The sequence below is a fragment of the Anoplopoma fimbria genome, chromosome 12 (genome assembly GCF_027596085.1).
Source record: "Anoplopoma fimbria isolate UVic2021 breed Golden Eagle Sablefish chromosome 12, Afim_UVic_2022, whole genome shotgun sequence".
NCBI lineage: Eukaryota > Metazoa > Chordata > Actinopteri > Perciformes > Anoplopomatidae > Anoplopoma > Anoplopoma fimbria.
This window is the reverse complement of record NC_072460.1, coordinates 1,247,883-1,267,784: the sequence shown is the minus strand read 5'-3', so window position 1 is coordinate 1,267,784 and position 19,902 is coordinate 1,247,883. Positions and strand designations below refer to the sequence as shown.

General features: G+C 44.4%; 2 protein-coding genes across 2 annotated transcripts; one reads left to right on the top strand and one right to left on the bottom strand.

Annotated features, from left to right (window-relative positions):
• Nucleotides 1-534: 534 nt before the first annotated feature.
• Nucleotides 535-4,792, bottom strand: LOC129099257 (uncharacterized). The gene is made up of 4 exons (XM_054608427.1): nucleotides 4,549-4,792; nucleotides 2,563-2,618; nucleotides 1,953-2,121; nucleotides 535-1,639 (listed from the first exon to the last, which is right to left on the bottom strand). Exons 1-4 carry the CDS (start codon nucleotides 4,751-4,753, stop codon nucleotides 1,278-1,280), a joined length of 792 nt encoding a protein of 263 aa, XP_054464402.1. The 5' UTR covers nucleotides 4,754-4,792; the 3' UTR covers nucleotides 535-1,277.
• A 499-nt stretch (nucleotides 4,793-5,291) lies between these two features.
• Nucleotides 5,292-11,335, top strand: wdr6 (WD repeat domain 6). Its single transcript, XM_054608414.1, is given in 8 exon segments — nucleotides 5,292-5,334; nucleotides 5,457-5,573; nucleotides 5,820-5,984; nucleotides 6,216-8,480; nucleotides 8,483-9,023; nucleotides 9,330-9,407; nucleotides 9,749-9,865; nucleotides 10,147-11,335. Coding segments are annotated over 7 exon segments (4,269 nt in total). The 5' UTR covers nucleotides 5,292-5,334; nucleotides 5,457-5,503; the 3' UTR covers nucleotides 11,180-11,335.
• The last annotated feature ends 8,567 nt before the right edge of the window (nucleotides 11,336-19,902 follow it).

Genomic DNA, 19,902 nt, shown 5'->3' with positions numbered 1-19,902 from the left:
AGAACATGAATTTCCAGGTGTGGGTAAATCTGAGCAGAGGAAACATCCTGACAGGAACACGTTTTTCCGGAAGGCTCTCTCTCCGACTTGTTTTTTTAAAGCGTCCTGACACATTCAGAGGCGTCTGAGACGTTCAGCTGCCACTTTGATTCCCAACGAAAACAGAAGCACCCAGCTGAGACAGAATATAACCAGTTCCATTTACACCTGCAGGGGTTTAAAAATAATAAAAAATAAACTGGTCATTGCTCCTGTTAAAGGAGCATAACTTAGGTCCATGAGACTTGTTTAAATTAGTAAAATATTAAATAAATGCTTGCTTTAACGCATACAGATGGGTGACAAGAGGATATTTTGATTATTCACATGTATGCTGAGAGTTAGATGACAGGTTCAATACCACCGTCTCTGCATTGAAGCCAGGAAGCAATTAGCTTAGTTTAGCATAACGACTGGGGGCAGTTGTAGTTCTTTCTCCACTCATTTATTCTTTTTTTTCACTTTGATTTGTCACCTGCCTGTAGTCAACTCCAACTTTGAGCCAAATACAAATTTATTTATAAAGCAAAGACTAAAGTTTAAGCGTACATACTCATGTTAACATGAAAAAAAGAAACTTTGCAGGTAAAATCATGATAAAAGATTGTCCACTAAGGAATGTCATTTAATTTCTACATCTGCAGTGATTAGATGTAATATCAATACATTCTTTAAAATGACGTACATTCTCCCTAGAATAAGGCTATGACCTTTACAGACACTATCAACCTTAAAAAACAACGAACATCTCATTTTGAATACTGAAATGACAGATAAAACAAAACATTGTGATTTTGATCTCAACCCCTTTTCTACAAGATGTGCAAAGTATTCATTATTCATAGTTTTTCCATGTACTTCTATGAGTCTGTTAGTACCACATCTTTAATGTTTAAAGTTGTCCTTAATATCTTTGAAAGCTCACTTAGGCAGAGAAGGTGGTGGTTGTGTTGCAGAGGGATTGTTTGGTAGTTTGACCATTTGGAATAACGTAACGGTTCTGTTATGTAACTTTTGAGTTTTCTGCAACTCAAATACTTTCACTTGTGCTTTCAACCACAACCAAAGCAGAGAAACTTCACACAGGGAAGTAAATTCCCCTCTTTGCGTAAGAACGGCTGATATAAAGCAACTGAGAGTCCTTCCTTTTACGTTAAAATACAAGACAACGTATAAAAATATCAGGCATATAGACAAGAGAATACAAGTACTGATAAAAATGCAACAATGAGAACAGTTCATCCCGACGGTCCGTACGTTTTGGCCTCTTCATCGCTGCTGCTGGAGGACGATGGCGGCACCTCCTCGCCCATCCTCTTTAGCTTGGCTTTGTAGTAGGTCTTCTTCATCCTGAAGGCCTTCTCCTTCTGCCGCGCCGCTCTCCTCTTCTCCCTCACCAGCTCCTGCTCCCACGCCAGCACCTTCATCCTGTTCTCCCACTCCAGGATCTTCATCTGCTGCTGCTGCTCCAGAGCGTCTGCCCTCTGCTGCTGCTCCTGTCTCGACAGGTCGGCGTGGTCGCTCTGAGATGAGCGGCGGGTCGCTTCCTCCGCCTCGCTGCCTGTCGGGTGCAGACGCTGGCTGATGACATGGGAGGTGCCTGAGAGAGGTCAGAGTTTGAAAGAAAGGTCAGTGAAGTGACCCCTGTAGTTCATCAAATGCAGGAGAAAATGTAAGCTCCTTCCTCCTCATCCTCAGTAATGATAACCTATATAATAACCTCTATCAGCTAAAGGTCATCATTCAGTGCTGTGTATATGACAGTTTATTAATTAAGAATAACTCAGATTAATACTGGAATATCACATATAAAAATATTCATTCAAAGGTCCCCAATATTTGCCAACAGAAAGTTCACATAGCAAGTGTCTCTAGGCAACGAATACTGTTTCAGCTTGCAGAGCTGTATAGACCTGGGGCTGTCAAGTAGGCTGCAGGATATGTCACGTCCTGTAGCTCTGCATTGTGGGAGTTGGAGTTTGTGGTGGGGCTGCGGTGCAGAGTGGACCAGTCGCTGCCTGGTATTCTGTCCAAAGCGTCCCGCTGGAGGCAGACGGCCACTTGGTCCTTGCAGTCCTCAGCCTGAGACGGAGAGAACAAAGTGTGTTTCAGTCAGTGGTCCCCAAACTCTAAAGGTCAACGACCCCTTGAACAAAAGACAAATAACCCCCGTTGGTTAAGGGTTTGTCCCAGGATGACCCATCTGATAGGAATTGAGCTTCTAGATATTTTGTCACAGAAAGCATATGAAACCCATGACCAAAATAGTTTGACATTCTGTCATTGTGTTACTTCTGGAGGGAATTATAGTGAAAATAAATGATCACCCTTTTTCCTGGGAACCCCATGGAACCCCTCAAAGACCCTTGGGGGCCCCCGGACCCCACTTTAAAACATTTGTCATTTCTAGTAGGACTTCTATTGTAGTTGTCCATTGACATGAGCTGTTTGGTTTAAATTCTGCTAATGTGAAAGAATGCCTCTAAAATAAATGAACCCAAACAACCGTTTTAAAGGATTTACCTGCTTCACGCTGCCGTTGGTCTGCCCAGCGGCATTAATCAGAATCACACCGTCTGCTGTTAAGAGAAAAGGACAGAGAGTCAGACAGACAGGGAGGGACTGCAGGTCAATGTGTTTCAGGAAAACAAGCAGAGAGCGCCTCCCTCTGGTGAAGGCAGGTAAACAAAATCACCTTCACACATAACACAGGTATGCAAAGTAACTGTACTTACTCATTTTTTAAGTCTCTTCAAAATAAACAACAACAAAAACTAAATCAGTGCTGCAGAACTCTGATCTCACTGTAGACACAAACTACTCTCTGTGAGAGGTCAAGCAGGTACACAAAGAAGACCTTACCAACAGTTTGTAAACGCTGGATGTACTTCACAAATGAACATGAAATACCCCAAAATGCTTTTGGAATTAGAAAGATAAAGAAAAAGAAACACGTGTTAATTTGGAGGAACTTTATATGCCCCAAACTGGACGTTGAACCTATAACATTCCGTACAGGGTTTTCATATTTTTAAGTAAATGTTACACCAGCATTGGTGTTAATTAATACATCACTTTTTCCTACAATAATGGTATTTAAGAGGTGCACAATAAATGTACCTCATTAAAAATACCTTACTTGGATCACAACTAGAGCTGCAAAGATTAATTGATAAGTTGTCGACTATTAAATCAATCGCAAACTATTTTCATAATTGAGGCCCCATCACAACAACTATTATTCCCGTTATACATCCATCATAGTGACACAGTGCCATGCTGCTGATGAACATTATTCCATTGTTCTCCATGAAGGAGCTCTTGCTCAAGGACACTTCCACAGGCTGCAGATGTTCAACTCCAGCAGCTCCTCGTCTCCGGACAAAGTGTTTATTAGAATAATGGTACATAAAATGTATGAGGAAGTTTATGAAAAACACTCAAGATTATGATTTATTACAACTCCTGAAAGCAAATCTGTCTCTCTGGTGTGTGCATCATGAAAACAACAGGTGACCCGAGGGAACAGCTGTGGTTGGTGACCTGGGACAGATGTTTCTACACATCTGGACACTGTTGTTGCTGCAAATACACACTCCCACCAACAACAACAACACCACCACCAATACTGCAACAACAACAACAACAACACTGCAACACCAACAACAACAACAACAACAACACTGCAACAACAACAACAACAACAACAACAACAACAACAACAACACTGCAACACAACAACAACACTGCAACACCAACAACAACACTACTGCAACACCACCAACAACAACACCAACACCAACAACAATACTGTAACACCAACAACAACAACACAACAACAACAACAATACAACAAACAACAACAACACAACAACAACAACAACAACAACACTGCAACACCAACACCAACAATACTGTAACACAATACTGCAACAACAACAACAACAACAACAACAACAACAACAACAACAACAACAACAACACTGTAACAACAACAACACCAACAACACTGTAACACCAACAACAACAACAATACTGTAACACCAACAACAACAAACAACACCACACCAACAACAACACTGCAACACCAACAACAACACTGTAACACCACAACAACAACAACAACAACACTGCAACACCAACAACAACACCAACACCACAACAACAACACTGCAACACCAACAACAACAATACACACCACAACAACAACTGTAAACAACAACAACAACAAACAACAACAACACTGTAACACCAACAACAACAACAACAACAAAACAACAACAACAACAACACTGCAACAACAACAACACTGCAACACCAACAACAACAACACTGCAACAACAACACTGTAACAACAACACCAACAACAACACTGTAACACCAACACCAACAACAACAACAACACTGCAACAACACCAACAACACCAACAACAACAACAACACCACCAACAACAACAACAACACCACCAACAACAACAACCCCGTGCAGACGGCCGTGCGGGTCTTCACCTTCCCGCAGCTTTCTCACGGCCGCTTTATGTCCGGCTCCTCCTGCGTGGCTGGTGAGCGCAGCCTCGCCCATCGTCTGCAGCTTGATGGCCTTGCAGCAGGCCCTGCAGCGGGCGAAGTGGATGTCCTGCAGGTCCTTCACCAGCCAGTCCTTGTACATCCCCTTGGACAGCCAGGAGTCCTGGAACTTACATTTGCCCGGCATGTTGCGGTGAAGCTGCGGCGCTGACCGCACGGCGCTCTGCCTCCCGCTGCCTTCACGGGCTGCTCGGAAAAGACAGCTTTAGTCTGTACCATCGCGAATACTCATTCAAAGTACTCTGTGAATTGTTTATATGAAGAAAGCCGAAAACTGTATTCATAACTCATATGACTGATGGTGATATTCCCATGACTTTCTTTAATAAATGAAAGTATCAAAGAAAATGCAGAAACAGCACAATTGTGTCTGTTGGTAAAGAGAAGCAAAACAAGCAAGTATGTCATTGTGTCACTAAGTGTTGAATAAAGTTAAAGGGAGGTACACAGAAAGGTTACATAAATAACCTATAAGTCATTTAAAAAGCTAAATAACAACAGCCTGGACTCGTACTAAACAGGATAGTTTTCCAGAAGACACGTGAAGGCAGCACAGCGGTCACATGTGTCGCTTTATCCAATACAATTCCGGCTTGCCGTTTTTCTAACCAATCAGCGTCCAGGAAGCCAGCAGTGCATCCTGATTGGTTAAACGCGGTACGGAAGCCAGAGCATGAACACATGGGCCATGGTGCTGCTGACAGAGAGGTTTAAGGAGGCTCGTTCATCATGTTTACTCAATATAAACTGTTTAACGTTGTTATAGCTGACATGTTTGCCATCTTGTCTCACCGTGGTCTTCATCAGGAGTGTCTCTGTGTATGTTTCAGGCAGCAGTGATGGTGATTCCTCAGTGACAGTTATTAATCATCACAACATGGAGACAGCAGCTCTGGTAGCTCCAGTCACAGCTCTGGAGTTCCTTCAGGATGCTTTCCTACTGACAGGTAGGAAGCAGGTCAACATACAAGTGATATTTCTAGTGATGCACAAATGTGGATTTGAAAATACAAACAAAAATCACAGATGCATTATTATTATCATTATTATTATCATTATAATGCATGGGTAGAGGTAGAACAGGTTTAAATGTGGTCATATGTTTGAAGGGGGGGGGTGTCACTAATTTCTTTGCTTATTTTGAAAGAGGACTGAACACACACAACACACCTCCTGTCTCCCTGTCCTGATAGGTGAGGGTCCAGTCTTGACGGTGTTCAACCTGCAACCTCGCCCTAAAGCCTGTGCCTCGCTGAGTGTGCTCCAACACTACAGGATCCACGGGATAAGGCCTAGAAACCTGAAGACCGTCCCAGAACGGAGATCTGCTACAGGAACGTATGGGAAGAAGAGAGATGGTTAGCACAAGCAGATGTTTGTTCTCTATGATCATTTATTCTGCTGTGTTCAGGGAGATATATAAAAACTTGACCAGCTGATTTGAGTGAATTCAGATTGACGGATAATGTTTATTTTGGTGCTGATCTGCAGGATCTCCCTGCCTGCCCTCTAGTTATTTTTTACAGATTTTTCTTCGATTTATTCACTCTCAAAAATTCACAAATCCCCTCTTGTTTGTCAATCCCCAGAACCAAGCTCCACGTCGGCGCCCAAGTTCTATGACCTAGCGGTGTTTGGAGGCAAGGCTGTGAGGCTGGTGAGGCTCCATGTGGATCTCCGGGATGGGCAGCATCCGCGCTTGGAGTTTCTGGGCCCCCTCATGGAGCTACAGGACTGGGCCCTGGATGTCCGTTGGCTCTCTGGGGACAAAAGCTCACTGCTCTGTGTGGCTGTAGCTCACAATAGTGCTCTTCTTCTGGACATCATTACAGGAAATGTCCTGTTTCAGCGCTCCTGTCTGGAGGGATGTCTGCTGTACTCTGCCCTCCTTCTGGTACATGAATCCTGGGCCGATACCATCTTAGTAGGAGGGACTGTTTTCAACCAGTTGGTTCTCTGGAAGCCTGGGGGAGGTGGAGACAAAAGTGTTGATTCTGAGCACAAAGCTCCGGTTGAGAGACGTCTGCTGGGCCACAGTGGGGTCATCTTCAGCATCTCCTACCTCCAGGAGAGAGGATGGCTGGCTTCAGCCTCCGATGACCGCAGTGTGAGGGTTTGGGGTGTCGGCGCTTTAGGGGGCCCTGAAGGGAAATGTGGAGACTTGAACCCGGCTTGTTTAAGGGTCCTATACGGACACCAGGCCAGGGTTTTCTCGGTGCGTCTCTCCCCAGGGAAAGTGTTCAGTGCTGGTGAAGACGGGGCCTGTTTAGTCTGGGACTGGGCTGGAGGTGGAAAGGTGGTTCGGACGTTGAAAGGACACCGAGCGGGGGGCGTTCGTGCACTCGCAGTCAGTGAGGGAACGGAAGATGAAGAGAGATGGGTGGCTACAGGGGGGGCAGATGGAGGGGTGAGGTTGTGGAGGGTGAAAGGGAGTGAGGAGAGGGAGGAGGGAATGGAGGATGCAGCGACAGAGAAGCTAACCGACCTGAAATTCCCCGGCCACGGCTTGCCTAAAGTTGTTTGTATGGCAGGGGAAGAGGATGAAAGTGCAAGTTGGAGTCAGAGTAAGTTTGTTGTTTGCACTGACGAGGGAGGAGTTTACCAATACAGCGACGGGCAGTGGGAGGCGGTATGGCGAGGGACTCCTGACTTTCAATCTTATTGTGTGATGGAAACAATAACTGTCAGAGTGAAAGACTCAACAGCAAAAGTACATTTGTGTGCTGTGGGAAACCTCAGCGGATCAATCCAGGTTTTCCCCCTCTCCCATCCTCAGTGCGGGTTTCTTCTCACGGGTGGGTCAGGGAAGATCCATAGTCTTATCTGGAAAGAGGCAAAAGGCAGCATGTATTTGCTAGCATCAGGCTCTGAGGGACTTGTCCATCGCTGGAGTATAAAGGTAGAATCGGGTGAAAGCTCTTCCTTGGCTCTCAGTGTAAATCCCCTCCCTCCTTTCCTCCTTCCCCCCTGCGCCAAACGCTGGCTGACGGCCGCAGAGCTCCTCCACTCCACGTCACAGGGGCTGCTGTGGGTGTGTGGGGACAGGAGGGGGTCCCTGCTTCTGTTTCAGGAAGGAGGAACGCAGGAGCAAAAGATGGGAGACGACAAAAGGATGAATGAAGCCTCGAAACAAAGAGACGATGAAGGGGTTGAGGAAAACTGTACCGGTAGGGACGGAGAAAGTGGAATGAAGGAGGAGGGAGGAAGAAAAGAAGTGGGTGACCTCATGCTGCACCCACTGAGCTGCCTGTTCGGGGTGCATGGGAAACAGGGTGTGACTTCAGTGTGTGAGTACCAGGGACTGCTCTACAGCACCGGCAGGGACGGCTGTGTGAGGGTCTTCAGAGTGCATCAAGTAAAGCCTGAAGAAAAGAGTGGAGGAAAGGCTGCAGAGAACAAAGGGGGGCTTCAGCTGCAGGTGCTCAGAGTCCAGCGGGCCTGCAAGGGTATGGAGTGGCTGGAGAGGGTTTTGATCCTCGAATCTGACATTCCATCAGAGGAGGAGGAGGAGGGCGAGGAAGAGCTCGGAGAGGAATGTGAGTACCACTACAAGACAAAGAAACAGAGTTTGACAGGAAAGCTGGAGGTTACAGAGGAGAGAGAGGAGAAGGGGAGCTTTAGAGGAGAAGAAGAAAAAACAGAGAACAAGGGAAGAGAAGCCAGGTTTGCCATTATTGGCTTCCATGCCGTCCACTTTGTGGTTTGGGACCCGGTGAGGCAGGAGAGGCTGTTAGCGGTGCCTTGTGGTGGGGGACATCGCTCCTGGCGTCTCTGGCCGTCCCACAGAGGAGTTTGGCCCGGATATGGAGCTCTGGTCTTCATCAAGCAGGGGGCCGTCATGGCTTCCCAACCCCCGGAGAGGAAGCGGGCTGGGGTGGGAAGGTAGGAAGGACTGGAGGGTGGGGCCTGAGAGAGGGCGTCCATGGGAGGGGCATCGGGTGTGTCTGCAGGCTGGGGACAATAAGGGGAACAAGCTGTACTGGAGATTTGACAAAAGCTGAGGGAGGAGATGACGTTAAGGAGGTGGAGAGAGAGGAAGAGCAGTGGGAGATAGTGGTGACAGGAGGAGAGGACACTAGCTTATCCGTCCTGGCGATACGTCCCAACTCTGGCAGCATCAAAGTTCTCTCAGTCATCACCGACCACATCTCGAGCATTCGCACGGTGACAGCGGTAACAGAGAGGGAGGGAGAGAAACAGACTCGGTCTCTCTCCGCCCTGCTGGTGTCGGCCGGTGGGCGAGCTCAGATGCAGTGTTACCGGCTGTTGGTTGGCTGGGACCAGCAGAGACGGGCTCCCTCCTGCCAGGTGATCCAGGTGGCCAGTCACCGATTGGACGAACAGTGGGAGAGGAGGAGGAATCGTCACAAGACGGTGAAAATGGACCCGGAAACAAGGCAAGTCAATGGTTGTTTTCTTCACACGTCAAAGGGAATTTCAGCCATAAAGAGAATGACTTTTTATTGATTACCTAATGTTTGGCAATTTGAAGTGCCTTTTCTCGCCTTCCTCTCTTTTGTCTTTACTCCGTTCTTCATCATGAAAGGTTTAGATTGTCAAAAAAAATGGAACTCTGTAAATTTAGATATTTTTGCCTGAAAAATATGAAATACATGAGTGCTGAAGAAAGTCATTTTCCCCCATACTATTGTCCTTGAAGACTAATTCTGACCTATTCTTATCATGTGTCTGTTTGTTTTCAGGTACATGTGTGTGGTGGTGGTGGATGAGAAGACAGACGCTTGTCTTCTGGCTGTGGCCTGCAGCGACGGAGCTCTCAGGTTGGTGTCATCACAGAACAATTCATAATAATCATTATTCTTTCTCAGGAGCTGGTGAAAAGTGTTTCAGTATAAAAGCAGAATGTTTCTAACTGTTACTCTCAAAAGAGTATTTTTAAGAGCAAGTGTGTTGAAATGTGGTTTAAATGTGGCCAAAGACATTCTTCAGACTTTCTTTCATGTGTTCTGTCGCCTCCCTCGAGTAGCTTTATCGCTTTTTCAACCTAAAATGCTCTTGTTGTGTCACTTAATATGATTTTAAAATACACTGTTTGTCTTATAATGCTGCCCTCGTTGTCTCCTTTTTTCTTCCTTCTCTCCTCTGTTACTGTCTTGTCCAGGTTGTTCTCAGTCAGTGAAGTTAAACATCAGATTGATTTGTTGTGGGAGTCGTTCCACCACCAGCGCTGTGTTCTCAGTGTCGCCGCCTGCAGCCTGGAGGACAGAGAAGGCAACAGGTGAGCCGGTGTTTGCTTTTGTTTTTCATATTTCCTGAAAGTTGGCACCTTGGTAACAAGTCATTGGTAGTCTTGCTTCTTAGTTAACCATCGGAACCAGACCTTTGATTGTATTTTTATATATTTTATCATTTTAAATCACGCCATTTTAAGATTTAAAATAGGAATACAATATTAAGAGCTCAGTGAATTAAGGTTCACTTTCTTTTAGTTGACTTTAGACTTTGACTTTCTGATTTAACGATCCCTCATGTACATGTTTGTATTCACTTCTGTCTCAGGTATAAGCTGCTGTTCAGCGCTGCAACAGATGGCAAAATTGCAGTGTGGGATTTAACTGATGCTTCTTCATCATCGACCGGTACTTCGGGCAACAGTCCAACTCCACCAATCCCCTGCCTCGACATTCACGCCCACCAGAGCGGCGTCAACTCATTGGCTGTTAGGGCAGAGGAACTTGGACATCAAGAGGGCGGTTGCCTGGTAACAGTTGCTAGCGGAGGGGATGATGGGCAGCTGATAGTGTCGATAATTAGGGTGCAGTACCCAGGGGACGGAAAGATTGGGGGCAGAGGAGGGCTTTCTCAGATGTGTGAGCCCCTGATTTCTCTGAAAACCCAGTTACAATCCCCAAACCAGCTTCATCTTCATCTCTACTCCCAGTCCCACATCCCGCTGGCTCACGCCGCCCCTCTGACCGCCCTGAAGCTCCTGGGTCCAGACCATGTGGTCTCCACCTCTTCAGATCAGAGGGTTTGCCTTTGGAGGGTCGGCAGTACCGCCATCAGCCACATCGGGGCGCTGTTCTGCCATGTTGCAGATGCTGCAGGACTCGCAGTGTGGGAGGGGGAGATGATAGAGGAGGAGGAGGAGGAGGAGGAGGGAGATAAAAATAAGAAAACAAGGTTTGAGTCTGAGCAGGAGATTGCAATTTGGAGAGGGAGTCAGACAGGATTAAAAGCGATGTGTCAGACAGCGGCACAGTTCAATGAGGACAAGAAAACAGCTGATGAGGCCGAGGACGGAGAACCTGTTGAAGCTGTGAGCGAGACAGGTGACCCAGATTGTCAAACCAGTAATGAGAAGGGAGATGAGACAGCTGGTGAATGTAGAAATCAAACAGAGAGTAAGCTAAACACTGAGACAGGTTTGAAGGCTTCCTGTGAGAAAAGGAAAGGGAAGACTGGATGGGTGCTGGTCTGCGGCCAGGGCTTCCAGCTACTACGAGTCCAAAACACAGAGATGGATGCAGAGATGTGGACCACAAGAAGAGAACAGATGGAGGTGACACACAGAGTTAAAGTGACTTCATGAGAAAAGTCAACATGAGTGGAATTAAAAGATAGCAGTGGTCCAAACAATGACTTTCTCAATGGACAATTTTGTGTAATTTTTCAATGTGTAATATTCCTTGATTGCAGATACATTAATTGATATCCAATTTCCAAATAACATTTTAAATAAAGGTTATTTATTATGACAATTTCTCATTATTTACAGGGTATATTGTAATTATTTAAGGAATATATAATTCATGAGCTTGATGAGGTTTAATAAAAGTATATATTTCTGAACAGAAAATGATTTCAGCAGGAATATCACCAACAAACCTTTGTAAAGAACTGAAACCGTTTTGTCTCATGGAGTTTTAGACTGATTAAAGTTTGTCTTTACTTCTTAAGCCATTTATTTTTGAAAGCCTGAAAATGCAGGTCTGGGATCTGGCTTCATTTCCGTCTGTAACAAAGCCCCATAAGCATTTGGTGCTCATCAAGTAAAAACATCTTAATGGCTTTTTCAAGAGAACATTAAAACCATCTCTGATGTGTTTGGGCCATCTGTGGCCTCCTTCAGGGGCTAACGCAGCGCTGCACAAAAGATGGCTGAAATGACTGGAGTTATTTTTAATACAGCATGTTGCACATCTCAACCAGCCGGGAGATAAAGCTGAGTACTTGAAGAGAGCCTTGGGACAAGGCCAAGCCAAAAGACTGCCTTAACCAAAAGTCACCCTTTTGTCCGGTCCTCACTTCTTCAAATGCTGTCTGGGAGTTTAGACTTAGTATTAAGTTAAGAGTTAGTAGTAAGTTTAGATTATGGTTAGGCTTAAAGTTGGAGTGTGTAGGTAGTCATATATCAGTCAGTGACAGTGTATCTGCTTTTCTAGTCCGTAGTTCAGTGTGTGTGTGTGTGTGTGTGCATGTGATGTGTATGCACTGTTTTGTGTGTCCACGTATAAGTGTGCCCACTGTGATTGTGTTGTGTGCATGTGTTTTAATATACTGCTTAAGTGGCAGGGTGACATGGCACTGTGCTCAGTTTGTGTCAGAGTGTCTGCCTGGTATGCAAATGTATCTCTCAGATGAAGTGTGAGACGATGATCAGCATGTTACCTTGTGCCACGTTAACTGTCATACCGAGTGTGTTGATTCACAATCACCTGCCTGGAATCTCAATGTAAAAATCTGATGCTGTGTGTGTGTGTGTGTGTGTGTGTGTCTGTGTGTGTGATGTTTTGGTGTGTGTGTGTGTGTGTGTGTGTGTGTGTGTGTGTGTGTGTGTGTGATGTTTTGGTGTGTGTGTGTGTGTGTGTGTGTGTGTGTGTGTAGAGGGCTAGGTGGGGGTCAGAGCCCCTGAAGGGGGCCGACTGCAGGTATCCATGAATATTTTAATATTTTAGCGTCGTCTCACATTGCCTTTTGTCAAGCCCACATCTCACCACCTGCCACTCACAACATGGAGGAAGAGAGGGGGGGAGGCTAATGCCACCCTGAAAATGAACAGTGAAGGGGGAGAAAGAGAGAGTGAAGGAGAAAATATTGGGGAAAAAAAGAAGGGGATGAAAGTGCATATGTTCATTACCACAGCCACCATTTGTCTTTGTTCCGAGGGAGAGAGAGTGAGAGCCAAAGTGTGTAAACACCACTATCACTTACAAGCGGAAGAAAGGCTGAGAGGAAAGAGTGGAGGGAGAGTTACAGCACCAGCGCTGTCACGTTAAAGATGAGGGCACAGTGCTGAGGGGGAGAAGGGGGAGACAGAAATGGAGAAGGCACCTGCTGCTCTGAGGGTTACTGCCAATGTTTGTTGGGTCACAGAAGAGAAAGCGGGGGGGAGACGAGGCTGAGGGAGAGGACTGATGGATGGGTGAGGGGCAGTAAGATGAGACACAGGGAGGAGGACGCTCTCCACAAACAGGATGTGTGTCTGGGATGCATCTGATGTTTTTATGGGGAGACTGTTTTTAATTAGTCATCTGCAGCCTTCAGACAACATGCGCAGAGACAGGAAGTGAGTTATGGAAGCCAGCTTGAGAAGGCGTCAGCGTCTGTACAGATGAAGGGCTGGGTGAAGGGGGAAATTGTCCCAGCATGCTTTTGACGACCCTTGCGTGCGAGTGTGTGTGTGTGTGTGTGTGTGTGTGTGTGTGTGTGTGTGACGCATTGCTTTGCTTGACCCAGGAGAACCAGGAATAAGTGTTAATAACGATTTACAACCATCAAAGAGGTACAGACACACTCTCTCACAGCTTTCCATCTCTACTCCTGACCATGTGGCATTCGCTGTATTTATTTCCTGTCTTTTGACCCAACCCTCTTTTTTATAAACTCTCTCTTTATCAGCACGTTTTGTGCAAGGACAGAGCAGTGACCTTTCCTTATTTCCTATTTCAAACTGTCACTTATGCTCACAGAAGAGCTAAATGTTGCATTTTTACACCAAACAGACTGACTTTGATCAAGATGTCTGAGTCTAAAGTGCATATACACAAGCTTGAATATTTGCTTTCTGGATGCTCTAACTTCTACAGTTTTACGCACAGCCAACATCAATTGTTACCTCTGCCAAGTGGTTATAAAGATAAAGAAGATAAAGAGGTTTTTATTGTCATTGTAGTGATACATCCGTTTGGTAGCCCTATGTTTTCAGTCCTACATCTTTGTTGTCAGTGTATCTCTTATTAGAGTTATAATTGCAGTATTTGATGGATAGTTCAAGGAAGAAGTGGTTAGGGTGAGGTGTTGTGAAAAATGTTATCTATTAATTTTAAAGTGGAGAATAAAGAAAACGAGACTCGTGCATGCAGCTCTGTGAGGCTGCACTTGCATATTATAGGCAAATATATATCTAAAGTATTTTGTTCAGCATGCTAACATGCTCAGTGACAATCTGTAGGTTTGTTTGTTTCAAGCTATCGAGTGGATGTTGAGGTATAGAGTGGTGCAGGGATGACATGCCCAGACGTAGAGCCATGCTGACGTTGTCATCCCAAATGAATACATATTTGTATTGCAGTTTGTATGAACTGTTCCTATGATGAAGACTGTATACTGTAAACTTGTGTCCTACAAGTGTGAGCATGTGAAATAGCCGTCCTTCTTCTGCTCAGGCTCCCGGACTGGTGATGTCACGTGACCGGCTACCTCTCATTGGCTCATCTGGAAGTAAAACAGCAGGTGATCCAGAAATGAAGCATTACTCTCTCAGTTTAGGCTATTATGCAGCTGATTATGCAAAGGTTTATTTTGGGGCTACGTATCTTTTTATAATGATAATACCTTACCTGATGTTTCATTGTTCAGGTCATATCAGTGCAAAGAGTCTTTTGTCATACTACTATCAGGAGTCAATCCAAATAATACTACAATTGTGGCGTTAATGTTACTTAAATAAAATTACTTTTGAATCATTTACTGAGAGTTTTCAAATATTTATAATTCTCATTATCTTCCTGATTTTTTCTCTTAATAGTGTCTATGTAATATGGTAATATGTAACATATAGCGATAGCTTTTTTATTATAGTAGTTTATTCTTCTCTTATTTGCTTTTGCTGGCCTTTAATATCACTTAGCACCTTTTTACAGAAGTGATTGCATATTCAGCAGTTTCTTGAATTACATGGAGAGCCAGGCCAGTATATTACTTTCCGGTTGAGCAATCTGTTTATTTGACAGAAATAAGCGTTCTTATTTCATCATATTTTCCTAAACCGATGCTGCTGTTTTTGTAAAATATTACATAAACATAAACCTAATTAAGTTTGCAACTGAGAGGCTCTGCAATATATTGGCCATATACAATGGTGTGGTAGGAAAATGTATGGGTTTATTAATTGATACTTCATGTATTCATATCCATCATCTGATATATGTCTTCAGTGTTGGAATGCGTTATCCAATCACCTAGACTAATTATATGCGCACTAATGAATCATTGTATCCTTTCATTTGTAATTCACAGGTAAAGAAAAGTTCAATCTTTGTAGAAAGAACAGCTTGAGTGTTCATGAGAAACAGGATGCTGAGCCAGGTGGTAAGGAAAGGGACGAAGAAATAAATAATAAAGAGGGGTTTGATGGATGACTAATAAGGGATCATAAAGAAGACAGGAACCCGAGTTTCTCAGCCTGTTCTCATGCACAACGCATCACAAAATGTTAACTAAGAATGTAGATATTGTGTTATGTCGCCATCTGGGCGCTGCCCAAGTCGTTTAACTTTTTGGGAATATCTGGTCAGTAAACGGTGCTCAGTGGCCTGGGTGGTGCAGTGATGGGGACAGGTGAAAGGCTAGGAGCAGATGTGTATGAGTGTAAGATTTCTAGCGAGTAAAGAACGTATACAGGTCATTATGACCTGAGGCAGGAATCAAAGAAGACAGTTGGGCAGGCAACTGGTAATTAATCAGGCACCCAGTGATGCGTAACTAATACGGGAGGCTAGAGGCAGCGATGCAGGAACTCCAGGGTCTCTGGGGTCACCCAAACCCAGGCCAGAGCCAATGAAGTGATAAAGTGGTGTGTTTTTCTATTGTGTCGGTAGTGTCGTTAGTCAATCCTGGGACAACTCGGTTTGCTTGTACTCTGTGTGATGCAAATAAACCCACGTGGGGTGAAGACAATCCAATCTCTCCAGTGCTCTGTGGCTGTTCGTTACTGATAGTGAGATTCTGTGGGGTCTCACCACATATTAAGATATTAAGACTCGACAATAATCAACGAAGCTGCTTATCAAAATGTAACCCACTACAATGGGGTTTTAAACCAGGCCTCTTTGGTTAATCTACTTCGTATTCTTTATTTGTTTCCACATATTCTCCCCCTTCTCTCAACAGCCAAGCCGCCGCTCTCCTCCCCGGCTCTCCAGCGCCCCCATCAGGTTAATCAACGAAGACGCAGCCAGCATCCGACATCATCATCCGCTGTCTCGTCCACCTCTCGGCCTCATCCGGGGCCTTCTTCCATCCTCGTCTCAGACACCACCATGACACCTTGGGGAGGCTTGGCTATCTCGGAATCCTCCTTTACCGCCATACCCCCGCCTCCCCCTCCAAGAGCCCCCCACCCCCTCCTGCTCCTCACCCCACGCCGTCTGCTCCTTATCGTGGGAGACTGGAGGAAGAAGAGGAAGTTTCAAGTTCAAGTTTTACCTCTGAGGCTCCATCTCCACCTGGTGCTGTTCCTCAGGACAGTGCAGGTATGTCTGGAACAATTGGTTTAGAAGGTATTGTGTTCCGGTACAGATAGAGATAATCCATAACTATCAAAACTATCATAACCTAGATAACCATTAGCTATAACTAACTCATTTTAGCCAAGTAACAATTGAATATAAATAGTTTATTTTCATTATTAATGCTGGATGGCTGCTCTAATGTCAGCTGTCAAACCCAGTATTACCATGTGCTAATATACATAGTAACTTTTAAAAGAGCTTTCCCTAACAAATCTTTATAAAATGAGTCCTGTCCTCTTTCATAGTTTTGTGACCAATTGTCCTCTCACTTCGTCCATTTCGGTCCCTCTCTTTCTCTGCAGGTGGAGGGGTGAGAGGGTTACGGGCGAGGCGGAGGTTGATGCCTCAGCGTCGAGTTCCTCGTCCTCCCCGTCTCCCGCCACTGCGTCCCGTCACCAACCTCAGCTTCTCTCGGAGCTTCACCTTTTCCTTCTTCGAGCTGCCACTGCACCAGTCGCCTCGCTGCCGTGCAGAACGCGTCAGAAACCTCATGCTGCTCTTGAGACAGATACACTACTGAAGAGTCTGTTTTCTTAGTGATCAATTGAAGACTGATGTAGCAAGATAGATATATGCTTTATTTACTTTGAACAAATGCTTGGCTATCTTGTTAAACCAGTATGTAGGCCTATCAACTTTTGAAATACTGCATTTTGGGTTTGAACTTTTTAAACTTTACGTCTAATAAAGATAAATATGCCCTTTATATTATAGCAGTGATCTCTGATGCCTTGCAGCTCGAGAGGAATTGAGGATTGCTTGATTTAATGCCTGATATTTCTAATGGTAAATATGGAGTTCTCAAATTAGTGAGTGTGACACACATTACGGTCCCACTGATGTTTATTGTGTAACATAGTTTTCAGTCAATTGACCAGAGCAAACAATTCAATGTCTGTTTTCTTTCATTCGAGGTACAAGGTTCACCTATTGTCCTTGTAAAACAGTGTTGCGCAACAAGAGAAATTACAAAAACAAACTAGACTACATTAGATGGTGGAGGGTGAAGGATGAATGAGGAGCCTGAGGAAAGAAGCTGCTGTGTAGTCTTGAGGTACGGCAACAAACACCTCTGTATCTCCTGCCACTCTGCAGCATGGTGAACAGGCTGTGGCTGGGGTTTGGGTATTGTGTTTTCATATCCTTTGGACGTTATCTATTTCTACGTTGATGACATCTGGAGAGAGAGAAGACACATACACAATTCAGGGAAGAGTGACATGACTTAAAAAGCCAGCGTTAAGTGAAGCGAAGAATCCCTGAAGCTGCATCAGGACTCCAGGGCGACTCCGTGAGCGGGTTCGATTGTTTTTTCTTTCCTCATGACTCTTGTGGTGTTTGATTGGAGCTGCTCGATACCTGGAGATTCATATTATTGGATCCTCTTACGGAACTGGTGACACTGTCTTGACTTCTATTGCTGCATACTGCCCTCTATAAAGTCTCTCAACTGCCAACCAAGAGATAATCTTTCCCCGCAAACAAACTCTCTCACACACAAACCAGGAACTACATCTGTAGTCCTTTTTGGGGCATTTGAACAATTGACACTGGTTCAAGAGCCTCTGGTATAACTGAGGATCATGTCAGGATGAGTAACGGGACATTGTAATTCTTTGTTTTGATGAATGTTTTTCTTTTGAAATGTGTATGAACTTAAGTTTGTATGGAAGTGATTTTGAGATAGAACAATTAAGTTAAAATATTAGATTGATTGCTTTTACTTTTACATACGCTGTATGAGTTATCTTTACAACCTAAATTTATGTTAGCGTGGGTTGCACAGAGAAGCCGGCCTTAACTGCACCCAGAGTTATGAATACGGTTTTAATTGTATATCTGGCAATTATGATAAAGATAGTACCTTCAGGTTTGAGAGTCTTGAAATATATCCTTTAAATTCACCGAAATATCCAATCAACTGGGGGTTAACTTTTGTTATTTCACTTTATGTATGTGACATGTACCATATGTAATCAATAACTTAACCAAACCTTCAATATTTTTGATATAATGATGAGTATTACACAATATATAATCTTTCATTTGAGTATTCAATGGTAAAATAAATGTGTAATACGTTCTGGTTAATCATTGCAAAAATTACATTTGTATTCGTAAGCTTTTAGGTCAATACTGTGGGCAGTTGTTAAACTTCTCTCTGTTGAGCTTTCTGTTGATAAAGATTCTGTTGAAGGCTTTTTTATTTTGAAGGCATGAGGATCTGCAGCATTTTCTCTTTGTACAATTCTGGACTTTCATTTTTTCAACGGTTTGCTCTTCCAATTTCTTATTGTGGTGAGATTAAAAGGACATTAGAAACAACTGTGGAAAGTTTATTTTCTCTCTTTTTTACTGTTTGGCTTTTTTTTTCTACATGTGCCAGTTTTTATTTGTTTCCCCCATATCATTTCTTTTATAATTTCACATTTACTGCTGGAATAACAGAAAATGTATCTTTCTCATTTGGCCTCTCTCTCACTCTCTCGCTCGCTCTTTCACAAACACACACACACACACACACACACACACACACACACACACACACACACACACACACACACACACACAGTCAGACCATGAGCCTCTGAAAGCTGAGCCGTGATAATAGAGGCATTCAGACGTACTGAATGGGGGGTGAAGGGGAGGAGAAAGGGGGTTGTAAACTCGCTGTAATGTGCAGAGTTCAAGGCTGTTCTCAACCTTCCCCGACTCACGTGTGAGAGTTTGTGGAGCTGCTTTGTGTGTGTGTGTGTGCGTGTTATCCTCATACATGCACACTGTAGCACATGTCAACTCTTTGTACTTGTGCAGCTTCGTGGTGAACAGCAGGTCAGCTGCTCTCTCTCTCTCTCTCTCTCTCACTGCCGTGGTTTGTTTTGTATCTATAGTTACTGCTGCCCGTTGTCTTTGTCATGTATCTTCATAAACACATTTTACACACATAGAAAAGTGCATGAGACAAATCTACCCACACACACACACACACACACACACACACACACACACACACACACACACACACACACACACACACACACACACACACACAGTATTGTGACAATAACAGTAATCTTTGACATTGATTTCAGATGGACAGCGTTGAGCAAAATGGCCTTCCTCACTACAGGCAACCTTATCACTCTGTTGCTCTGGACGAAGCACAGCTGGATGTCCTTGGGCAGCGGGTAGAAAAAAGTCCCTGACCTTTTTGGAAAGGGTTAAGGCAAAGTGTTGGTAAGTCAAAGGATGGGTTTCATTTTTGGCCTTTCTGTGTGTCAGTTATGGGGGTTAACAGATGTCTAAGGCCCTTGAACTAAAGCTGAAGTGTGTGTGTGTGTGTGTGTGTGTGTGTGTGTGTGTGTGTGTGTGTGTGTGTGTGTGTGTGTGTGTGTGTGTGTGTGTGTGTGTGTGTGTGTGTGTGTGTGTGTGTGTGTGTGTGTGTGTGTGCTCCTCCAGTTGTTCCGGTCCCAGGTTGAAGAGCTTCCTGCTTGGCTTTTTTCCCGTCCTGTCATGGCTA